This window comes from Cinclus cinclus, chromosome 18, assembly GCF_963662255.1.
Source record: "Cinclus cinclus chromosome 18, bCinCin1.1, whole genome shotgun sequence".
NCBI lineage: Eukaryota > Metazoa > Chordata > Aves > Passeriformes > Cinclidae > Cinclus > Cinclus cinclus.
In genome coordinates, this window is record NC_085063.1 from 1,727,589 (window position 1) to 1,739,981 (window position 12,393).

General features: G+C 50.2%; 1 protein-coding gene across 1 annotated transcript in view; it reads right to left on the reverse strand.

The window, feature by feature from the left end:
- CHD6 (chromodomain helicase DNA binding protein 6) overlaps positions 1-11,930 on the reverse strand; it is an 88,272-nt gene extending 76,342 nt beyond the window's left edge. The window contains exon 1 of the mRNA XM_062504765.1: positions 11,829-11,930. Within this exon, the coding sequence (XP_062360749.1) occupies positions 11,829-11,831 (3 nt within the window). The 5' untranslated portion in view covers positions 11,832-11,930. The remainder of the gene's footprint in view (positions 1-11,828) is intronic.
- Positions 11,931-12,393: the final 463 nt, after the last annotated feature.

Consider the following 12,393-nt stretch of genomic DNA (forward strand, 5'->3'; position numbering starts at 1 on the left):
AACATCTCCCTGCCAGCGGATTTAGAGAGGCGCTCCCAACACTCGAGGAGTTCCAGGCAAGGGAAACGCACTAACACAACTGCCTGCAAAACACTAGAGGCAGAGCTAGGGGAGTGGTGAAAGAGAACCACGGTGCAAGAGTGACACTTCTCTCCCTGGCTCCTCCCCAGCAGCTCTCCGCAAGTTGAATTAGGAAGGGCTGCATGGTCCAGCGAAGCCTCCTCCAGTGGGCAAAACAGCAACCCAGCTGGCTGCTCCTCCGCAGCAGACTACCATCACCCCAGAGCATCCCTGCAGGATACTCTCTGAAGGAGGTACCCAGTCCCCGTCAGCAGCTACCTGTATTCAGGCCGTCACGCAAGCAGCCTGGCAGGCAGAGCACAAGCTCTCTCCCTACAGCCTGCTGCAGCAGGATTTGTTTACGTGTCTGCAGCTGCTCTGTGCCTTCGCCATGGGAATCCAGGCTGAAGCTCCATCCGTGCCAAGCGAGAAGCAGCCTCGCTGCACAGCCCGGCAGGCGCAGTGCTGCGGGGGGCACGAGCCCCTGGAAACAGGCCCGCTGGAGCAGCGAGCCGCATTTCCAGCCTCCGCAGTGCCTCCCCCACATCCTGCCTCCAGCCCTCCGCTGGGGGTACAGAATGCCAATCGCGGGTTGTAATTCTTCCAAGTTAAAAATAACCCAGTAGTTCAGCATGAGAGGAGCAGCAGCAGCGATGCAGGGGGCTGTGGAGTCTGCAAGCTCACTGCCAGGCAGCACGGCATATATTCTCCTTCCCAAACAGAGGCTGTAGAGAAGCAGCTTCCCAGCTCTGCTTAAACAGCTACCGCAAACAAGACTCCCTCAGCATCCCATCAGGGGACGCTTTGCCAAGCAGCCAAGTGGTCTCCATTTCAGAACTGCCTTAACACTCCATGGCACCACGGGGCAAAAGGGCACAGGCCCATACTCCTGAGCTAGACACACAGCAGGATGAAGGAAGTAAGGGGAGAAAGGAGAGTACACAGAGGTCCAAATAAAGTAAGGGAGCAAACATGCATCAGGCAGGTAGACATGTCCAGGACAGGCAGACCATTACACCAACAGTGAGCCACAAGGCACACAGCCATGCTGCAAGCAATTTTCTGTTCTCAAAATATTGTAATCTTTAACAAAAGAAGGTGGGGAGGAACAAAATGTGTTCTCTGTGAGGCCAAGGGAGCCCAGAGATCGGCTGATAAGGACACCAAAAGCACATTGCAGACCTGCAGTACCCTCCCAGGACACCCAACTCCATGACCCCACAGGCAAACAGACAACAAGACTTTGACAGGAAGGCAATAAATCACCACAACCTCCTTGCCACTTGCTCCCTTGCAAAAGGAATATGGTGATGCTGCACAGCATTCCCCTCCAAAAAGCCTGTTCAACACCAACACTCTGCTCCCAAGCTCTCAGCCCTACAGCGACAGCCACATCAGAGACCCCGGGGAGACACCTGGGCTCGTGCCGCTGCCTGTTAACAGAGGATGCTCTGTTGGCACCCAACAAGCAAGAGAGCACACGCAGGCTGGACACAGCCCCCGGTAATGCAGCTTCAGTCAGCTGCACTTCATGACTCTCATGACAAGCTCACGTGGCAGAACCAGCAATAACTCCTTTTGGGAGGGTTTTCAAATGCAGCTCCTAAGACCATAACCACAGTGACCTTCAGCAGCTGCACAGTGCCAGAGGGCTGAGAACTGAGGGCTCACTCAAGAGTCCAGTGAGCCAGCAGTGAGCAGGGACCAACAGTACAAGGGAAGAGAAAGCAGCAGAACGGCTAAAACTCCTTCCATTTGTTCAGTGAAGGCCTATCATGAACACAAAGCCATGACTGGCTGTTCCACATGTACACAAAGCACTCCAGCTTGCTCCTAGAGAGGAAAACCACATCTGAGCTCACCATAAAATGTATTTCCCTCATCACCTTCATGAACAGCCCAAAATGAGGGGACACACTACTCCCAAGTGGCACAGGAGTTGAAAGGTGGCTGTCTGCAGAGCAGGGATGCACCCAGAGCCAGCTGTACCCCCTTCCCCATCATGGGCATGCACCCAGCATCATCTGTGTGCCCTTTACCATGACATCATCCTGCTACCCAGGTATGCAAGAGCTACCAGGAGCTAGATATGTTTCTCAAACCTTCTGTGTCTGTTGCCTTCTGATCTGCTGGCCAAGAGTCTGACTCCAAACAGTTGCTCATAAGCCTCAGGTAGTGGATTTTAATCCTCAACATCAGCAAGGCAAAAAATAAACAGAGGAAAACCAAAACAAATCTCTGCAGTGCAGTACCTACTCAGTCAAGAGAAAGGAGACAGGCCAAGACTCATAGCCAGCACTGAGCAGGCTAGGCTCCCACAGGGACAGGTGCTTGACCATGGTCAGTGCCAAGAGGCACGATTTCATGGGCAAGGGTGCACTGGTGTGCAAGAACAAGTGCAGCACTCCTGCACACACAAGGGTCCACAGTGGCTCCCTGCAGAGCAGTATCCTACCAGCACGATTCATGTGCCTTGTCAAGAGCATCCCCAATTCAAGCTCCTGACACATCAGCAAAGTCCACTGCACATCACTGATGTAGCACTTCCCAGACCTCTGCTACCCATTAAACACAAACATGCTCCAGTGTGGCATCCAATCCAGGCCACCACACAACCCAAATCAACTGCCCTCTCTGCCAAATCTTAACTCCATTACCAGTGCCAAATTCTCCTTCTACTTTATTCACCAGTCCTAGCATACTGACCAGAAAGTCAAGAAGAAAGGACATGAATGGAGTGTCCAGGGAACAGACAGCGACAGTGGCCATTAGACCTTCCCAATTCTTCCATCACAGTCTCAGCACCTAATTTCCTACTGTAAAATAAGGAAAACGCAATATCTGGATCCATATGCTAAAGGAAAGTCCTGAGCTCCAGAAGCCAATACAGCTTATGGCCAAGTGCCACTTCCACAGCTCTCCCACCCCTCTGACACCCTGCTGCAGGCTGGAGGCAGCCAGCTCACAACCCCTCTCCTTGCCTGTGGGAGTCAGAAGCTCAGCACTCACAACAGCTCAATACAGTGGCATGACCAGCTTGCTGGCAACCAGAAAGATGCCTGGTGGGCAACTCCTCTTAGCCTGGGACAGTCCACCCAAATCTGCTCCTCCACAAGGCAGGAAGCCTTGCATGCCAAGGCAGGTGTGCTTCAGCTGCCATGGAAGCTGTGGAAAGCCTCTGGCCAGAGTGACAACACAACCCTAGCTACATTTAAATGGAAATGGGCAGAGAAGCTCTGAGGAGACACTCAGTGCTGGAAGCAGGCTCTCTTCCCTGAAGTGCCTGGCTGCTACCCCTGGGTACAGAGAGAATTGTAGGCTTAGCTCCTGCTGGCTTCCTGGACCAGCAGTCATGAGGAGCCAGACTTCCCAGTAGTGTGAGAAAAAAGCCTCTGATGAATTACTGGGCTCAAGGGAACACAGGGGTTACTGTCAGTTGCTTCAGAGGCTTCTTGCATCAGGGTAAAACATCCAGCTGCTCTCCAGCTACCAGGAGGGATATATAAGTTTCAGCAAACACCAGCACCCTGTGCACTCTGCACATTTTCCTGCTGCCTTTTATGTCTCACACAAGTGCTCAAAGCTTCACTAAGCTGTCCAAGTCCATCTCCAAGGTCCACCAGGCACATAATTTAACCTTTATTAGTAAGAAAGGTGTACAAAAGCCAGCCCAACCAGTAGACCTTGACAGCTAGCCAATTCAAAGAACACTTTATAAGGTTTAAGAGCTTTACACCAAACTGCACCATACTCATACTATCCCAAGGCAGATGGCCAAAAAATGAGATGACATTCCTGAAAGTACAGATCTTTTCCTCTTGCTGTTGTTTACATCCTACGCAGCAAACTCAAGGTGTCAGAAAACAGCTTTGCCTCTGAGGAGCTGTTTGCAGTATGGCAATCCAACCCTTTGTGCCTCTATTTTCTAATGCTAGAATAGAGACAAAAAGAAAATCAACATTTATATCAGGGCTACTGAGGAGGTGAATAAACGCAATGCACCTCAAGGCTTGACTGTAGACACATCTGAAGGACACATCTGACACCTGAGCAGATTTTGTGCTGAGAAGGCACATCAGCACTGGCCACGTCCCCATACAGTGATGGAGACCCCACTGTACAGTCCAATCATGCTGAAAACAATTTCTTCAGGAATTTCTGTCAGTCTGCTCCAATTGAAGCTCCCTGCCACAGTGGATCACGCTTATCCCTGCCAGTCACACACCTGATGTCCCCACATCCCTGTTTGCTCCTGTTATCTGCTAAGGTATTCCCCATTGTTCTCCTGCTAAAACCACAGTAAAGAAAATGGGTGAAAGAAAGAGTAGATGCCCTCCTGCCAACCACCTGCTTCATCTAATGAGTAGCCCATGGGAATGTGCCTGAGGAAACATTCAAGGAGATGAATGAAATGTGGCCAAGTCACAAGCAGCCAGACCACAGGAACAGAGTTAGCATTTTAGACATTTTCAGGCCTCACAACAGGACGGACACCACTGCTTTGCCAAATGCCTCATCTGTGCAGAGGTGGCAAGGGGTGTACAGTGCCTGAAGGGAGCTCAGGGCCAGCCTTGCTTTGCCTACCATGGCCACATCTCAGACCACACCTTGTGAGCATGGGCATTGAAGGCTGATCCTAAGGTACATCTTAGTGTGTGATAAGTGAGCAGCTCTCCTTTGGGCCAGGCAGCTCTGCATCCTGGTCCTAGGGGATGTCAAAAAACAGGTGATAAAGGAAGCTCAGCTTGGTCTGCGCTCTCACACACAGTGAAGGCTGGGGGGGGTGTGGTGGTACATAGAAAGGATCTCCAGGAGCAGAAGGACATTTTGCTACACTGCTCACTATCCAAGCACAGGGCAACTCCAACACCAGCTTACAAGAGGCCCCTTGATTGATGCTACCCTGTTGGAGAAGAGCTCCTGCACCCACACAGGCTGTACCTGTCCTGCTAGGACTGCAAACCCAGGCCACCCACTCCAGGACAGGGCAGAAAGGTTGGCTGGCAGACCCTTGCCTGTAGCAGGGCCAGGTACTGGGGGAGCCAAGCTGTTCATCAGTACCCAGGAACATAACATCTCAAATAACCATACTCTGAGAGTTTCTGTATGCTGTAGGAAGGTCCCACAGCTCACAAAATCTAGCAAACCTCACTTCAAAACAGCAACAGACAAGATCTGCTATTGTCCAAGGCCTGAGAAGGTACTTTGAGAGAACAGTCTCCAGCGTTCAGATGCCATCTGCAATGATACATTCTTCTCAATAATCTCTGTTTCCTTGCATTTGTCTTTTACACCATCCCAAGAAAGACTTAAGTATGGGAGGCTGAGAGCAGTGCCAAAGAGAAATTCTTCAATTCCCCTTGTGCAAATGCTTGGGGTTCAGTGATGCCAGCTCCTCAGCTATAGGCAATACCTTAATACACTTGGCTAACCTTTTTAAATGGTGAGCACACAAGGGCCTGCCCAGACACACTGCAAGTAGAACGCTACCAAAAGCACGTATGTGTTTTGGTACCAAAGTAGCCCCTTCTTGCCTCAGCTCATAAAGGCCTTTAGTCACGGACCAGATCAGGGAACAGTGAAGAGAGCTTCAACCTTGCCAGGCAGGAGACCCAGAGCTGCACGAGTAGGGAACGCACGGTCAGGAAGGGTTCCTGCCAGAGGATGCCAAGCCACTGTCACTAACACTGGCTTCAGAGTCCCATCTTTGCAGAGTCCTTTTTTCCAAACAGAAGTGGAACACCAGAGCACACCAAGCTTCTTCCAACAGCACACAGGCAGAGCTACTGTGGATCTCTCCTAGACTCAAGCTGCATTCATCCAGGGCACAGATCAGAAGATGTCCTGGACACTCCTGGCCAACCAGCCATTGTCATGGGGTCAGCCAGCCAGAAGGCAAGCACACAGCATCAGCTGCATCAAGCTACCAATAAACTTTTGTCCCTGTTCGCCTGGCAGGTCTGTAGACATCAGTCTCCTCTGACATGTAGCAACGTGGAAGCCAGGTAAGCAAACCCTAGACAGAGCAGGAGAGCACAGCTCCCGCAGACCCATGTCCTAGCACACTCTTACTGCACATACCTGTCCGGAGACCAAAATGGTTTCCATATCCCTTCTCCCTTTGTACTCGGATAAGCCACTCATATCGTGAACCCTTCCTGCAGCAGGCATCTCTGAAGGAACAATCATGCAACAATGTTGCATCCAGAAATCTGCTTCTGCTCTGTGTTGGTCTCCCAGCTAAGGGTGACAGAAAAATGCAGGAAGTAGAGCTGGATCCAGGAAAGGGTTTTAGGACATTGTCCTTCAGCCCTAATGCCATGCTCCACTCAGAAGAGCAGCCAGTGGAGAGCCTGTCTAGAAATCAGAGAGCATCATCTGCAGATAACCACATTTCCACACACAGCATGCCCTGTCAGATGTGGGAACAGCACAGCTGCACTTATTCGAACATATAGGTCCTACAACCTGCAGAGTCACAGCTCAATTCAGGTCCCTTGAAGAGAGCCCTGAATTGAGATTACACCTACCAAAGCCTCAAAGAGCCTGCGCCCACAGGGACACACTCCTTCCCCTTCAGGATTCAGGACTCAAAGCACAGTGTGGGACTGGCCTAACTCCAAACCACCGACTTTATTCTCTGACAGAAACTCTCACCTCCAGAGCAAGGAGGTGGAGAAGTCACTGTGACTGGCCCACAAATCTGCAACCACAAACTTCAGCACTTTCACAGAAAGCACAAGCCTTGCTTCAGCCAGCCTCCCCGCAACACCACTGCGCAGCAAACACAGCACAGTCTCTGCTGTCTGCGGTGGAGGAGAGAAACCTGCTTTTATGTATGCACCAAAGTGCATGCCGGGAAAGGCTCAGATACTCTGGTGAGGGGCACCCTGCAGGGACTGAGAAAGATCACTGAGAAACAGGGCTTTGCTTACCCTAAAGCAACAAGCAGGGAAGCATACAAATAGGAGCAATGGGCTGTGCATTCACACACCCCATTGCACTCCTTCCGAGGCTAAGCAAGCACAGGGTACAGCAAGGATGCACCAGGCATTTAAAGAAGCCACCAAAAATGGCTCTTTTCAGATCCTCAATTAACAGACATCGAACACTTAAACTTCATTTTATCTAAAGTACATTCTAAGTTCAACCAAAGCCCATGAAAGATTGAGGGTTAAAAGTGCTCTGTGCACAAGACCTAGAGAACTCAAGGCAGTGGCTCACACAAAAATAGCAGCTTTCACAGCACATCTATAGAAAAGCACTAATGTTTATTCTTGTATCTAGGACTAACTTTAATTCTGCCTCAATGCACATATATAACAAGGCATTAATGTTTCTTAAAGAACCAATATGTCACCTACCAATATATATCAAAGAAGTGGAAGTCACCCGTAACTTTGCAGCACCCTCGTTCCTGCATGTACCAAATTGTTAGTGCTGGAACTCACCTTCCAAGGCAGCCATACAGTGTAAGCTGAAGTGCAAAATTAAATTACGTCCATAAAACAATACCTATTTCCAGCACAATAGAAAGGGAGCACGACTCCCAACAGTGGCTGCTAAGGGGAAGGGCCTGCTAGCTGAAGTCCTGGTTCTGCCTTCAAAGACATGCAAATTAAGTATCTCCTGGGGGAAGAGATGGGGGAGGTCTTACATCCCAGGGGTTTTAACACTAAAGGCAAGAAGTTCTTTAGCCACATAGGTCTACTGATAGCCACAGGGCCACAGCCCCACTCAGCCTTCCCCACCAGACCTCAGCACAGAGGCTTTTGGCTGGGGTCCCCCACACAGGCCCATGCCCTTCCCACCTATTTTCCTGTGCCACAGCTCCCAGGCTGTAATTCAAACAAGCAATTTAGGACCACATCCGATAGTGAATGAAACAACCTTGCCCATCCACCACCTGTCTCTCCCTTGCAACCACAGGCACTTCAACAGGACATGCAGCCAGCTCAGGGGCCTAGAATAACACCAGCCTGACCCCTGATACAGCTCTCTAATGCAAAGCAGGGCTTCACAGATCCCACACTTTTATAGAAGCATTTAGAAAATACTCTGAAAATTAACACTGACAAGTATAATTTTTCCCTGCTTTAAGCAGAGTCACCCCAAAAGGAAACAATGAATTACCTGTATTTTCAACCCAGACTTCCCATCACAACTGAGCCAATCGGCAGAGAGAACTAGACAAGTGTCTTCACCAGAAGAGATCTAAAAATCTTACCAGGAAAAACACTAACCCAACAATTCTCAAATACCACAGTAAAACAAACCACCCCAAAACAACCAGCATAAAGTTTGAGGAAAGCCAAGCCTGCAGAAGGCATGCTGTACCTCAGAGGGCAGATGTTCATAACATCATGAAGCAGCATCCCTCAAGGGGAAATCAGGGCTGGAAAATATGATGGGCACCCCACGGCCAAGCCAACATCTCACCCTCAAAGCAACATCCTCACTTCTTGAACCGTACCCAACACGCCCCTGCAAGCACATTTCCAGCGCCCACACAAAAAGCTAAGAGGGACTGGGACTTGTTTCCCTTGCTTCTCATTTTCTTTTCTGGACTGAAAGATAATGTTTTGCTCCTGTTAGAATAAGATTTACACTCACTACAGGCTGAGAATGCCTTGGAGACAACAGGCTGAAGTATGGAAACAGCAGGCACCCCTTCACCTCAAGGCAGTATTTCCTCCACAGAGAGAAGGTTCTCACACAAAGGATGGGTCAAAAGCTCCCATGACCCCCACCTGGTGCTAACACAACCCAGCACCTCTCTAAGCACTGGGTCCAAGGGCAGCACAGAGCAGGAACTCCACAGTCAGGCACAAACTCTCCTAGCTTTTAGCTAACTTCCAAAAGAGCCAGTTGTGCTCAAGCATTCCCTAGAGCACAGACATAACCTTTCCCCAGATATCTGCCAGGGACTGGCCTTAAAGTATTAAACCCCAGCCACAGTGTCTCAGGTATACCCTAATTCTTAGGCTGACTGGACACATCAAATTTAACAATGCTAAAAATTATTAGCCACATATTGGCGGATTGCTAGGCTGCATCCCAGATTTTCCCATATAAGGGAAAGTTGAAGGCATTGTCCTATCACACAGAAAACATACTGCACCAGCCAGAGATGTTAGGAACAAAATCAGAGTCTCCTCATGTCACAAGCTGACACCCAGAAAACCACATTTTTCCTTTTTTGCTGCCAGGTTCGTCGGCTTTCCCAAGCTCTGTTATTCCACCAGGGGCTGGTGTCAGATGATCACTAGAGGCTGGGACAGGCATTGCCCAGCAGGGCACTCACAGCACAGTGCTGCACAGGGCCCAGCACTTCCTTAGAGGATTTTGGTCCCACCACCACCATGCCTGGAAACACAGACACTGATAACGACACCTCACACAGTCAAGGGTAATTCTGTTTTCATGGATTTTTAGGGTGCTGAGAACCCACCACACAAACCCTGCATGTCACCAACACACTGCCACAGCAAACATTGCTGGCCCACTGCATACAGACCCTTCATCCTCCTGACCATCTTCTCTCCCCTTGACAGCACTTGTTGGCCTTCAACAACCACTCTGCCTCAGCTTTCACAGACCAGGGTAGGACCACCAACACCAGAGGCTGACTCCAATGCCCCAAGCAGGAACTGGGGATGAGCAAGGAGAAATGCATCCACTGCTAATTGCAGGAGCAATGAAACAAGCCCTCTCAAGTGCCCCAAGACCCAGTGAGACATCCAACCACTGAGCTTGACAACATCTCTAAGACAACCTCAGAGCAGCCTCCTCACACATGCCTGCTTTCCAGACCCAACACAGGAGCCTGCATTCCCACACCAAGGGCTCACTCTCAGCACAAGGCTGAGCAGCTCTTCTCCCTTAGTATGGGTAAGCTCCTGTGCACTGATGAGGACGATATCAGCTCTTATCTGCACAAAGCCCAGACAGGCCAGGACACCACAGCAAAACACAAAGGCCCACTCTGGCAGCCTCTCAAAAAACAAGTCTCACAAAGTCACACGGCTCACAAAAAACGTGTTTACGTGCTTGCACAAAGCCCTCTTGAAATAACACAAATCACTGCATTGAAACTCTTTATATTATCCACCTGTAGAAGTTTATTTCTATGAGAAACTCTTGATAAAAATTAAAGAGCACTCAAGGAAGACTAGACCTTAAAAATTATTGTGATTACACTTTTGGGGTGGAGAGGGGGACAGAAATTTACTTCCAGCTACAGAAATGCAGTAAAAAAGCAGCCAGGAAAACTAGACACTCCTCTGAGAGCTTCATCCACCAAGCCACTAGAAATCAACAGACCCCAAAAAGACCCACAGCACTGACCCCTAGGTCTAACATTGGAACACCTAGGGCCAGCTGCTCAAAGACAAGCAGTATGGTCCCCTAAGGCCACCATGCAGGACAACAGAGAAAGAGGTAAATTCAAGCCATTCAAAAGGCATATACTACTAAACTAGACAGCAACACTCAGAATACAGTAACAAGGCCCTTGGCAGCACCTTCCATGAGAGATGTGCATTATTCACAGCTGCAGCACGGAAAAACACTGCAAGAACTGCCTTAGTGTCAGAATCACACAGGGTGCCCATACTAGCCTGCAGCAAGGGGCTGCAACTGTGGAACAGGGCAGCCTGTGTTTCTGCTGGGAAGAATGAGAATAAAGGAACAGGCAGCAATAAACTGCCATGGCTGCAGGGTGGGCTTCAAACTTAAAAGTGCAAACAAATCAAGACCACTCATTCTCAAAGTCCTCTCCTCGACTTCAGCTTTCGTCTGAAGAATAAAAACATGTACTTTCAGTTCTGCTGCACAAGGCACACACATTGTGATAGGATCCAGCTCTCCTAGTTACTGCATTTTTCAGCTTGAAGCACTTGAGGGGTAACATTCAATGAGCTTCACCCCACCGCCCCCATTTCTGCAGTGAAGGGCATGTAGCAGTATGTCCAGCACCCCTGAAGGACCTGCAAGAACAGGCAGCTGTACCAATTCACAGACAGGGGCTGAATTAGCGTTCTTAAAGACAAATTTCTGCTTTGTAGCGGAAGAGGAAGCAATTTCGATCGAGGAAAGGAACCCAGGGGCAGCCCTAAACCAAAACCAACCCAGCTCAAGGCCAAAATCCTTGGGAGAGAAACAACTTATTTACTACTGGAAGAATTTACTCCCTGAGCAAAACATGCTGTTATTGCGTCATACTTCAACAGTTTGACCAGAACTACAATTTCTCTACAAAGAAGCACAGCAGAGCTCCTGCATAAAGGAGGTAAACAAGGGCAAGGAGAGGAAAGAGAACACCTCTCCCCATACCATCACCTGAACAGGACCCAAAATCAACAGCAAGACTTCACAGCAGAGAAAGCACTCTCTGAGAGCTCAGTGTTTCCTCTCCTCTGGCAACACTAATCCAACTGACTCCAGGGTACCTTAAAAGATACTCTGCAAATGAAGGGCCCAGGGATAAACATTTAACAAGACAACAGCATCTGTCTGCCCCCCAGAAACCCCGTGCCAGCTGAGGGGTGCTGAAGGCTTCTACTCAGTCCCACCAGACATTGCACAAGTACAGCCAACCATCTCCACTCCATCCGTCTCCCCTTGTTCTCCAACTGCAACAACATTTGCTGCATTTCCTGAACAGGTCGTAAACAAGAAAAAATACTAGGCTTTTGGCTAGAAGCATCCCAACTCCCTGAAGAAACAAAGCAAGCATTTTTCATAGCAAAATTACCAAAATACTCTACCATATCAAAGGCCAGAAGCAGATCAGGCAGAACCAACTCTGCGTGTGCTCAGGCGGCCTGCCTGGACCCGCGGTCCCCGACTTCACTGGAGTTCAGTGCAGTTGTCAGCAGGCAAACTGATAACCAGAGGGAGACCCGCTCTCAGGCGGGTGCAACCCCGCAGCAGCAACCTGAGCTGACGACTTCGCTTCCTCCTCCCGTATTGTTTGCGTGCGTCTCTCTCACAGCCTTCATCCTACAAACCTGATCGATCAAGCCTAAAATCCACCTCCACGGCCAGTGAACGCCACTGGCGAGCGCAGGAGAACCCCACGGCGCGGCCGACGAGACGCAGCGGGTGCAATGACTGCGGCGAGACGCGGCTCCGCCGTGACTGCGATGCCTCTGTTGTGACATGGCTGCGGTGTCACAATTGATCCGCGTCTGCTCCGCGCGCAGCGGGACGGAACCGCGATGACAGGGACGAGCCCACGGCCCGGCGCGGTGGGAGCGGCCCTTCCACCGCATCCCCCCCGCGCCCTGGCTCGGCGGCGTAAGGCCCGCGCCCCGGGGCCTTCAGCGCGCA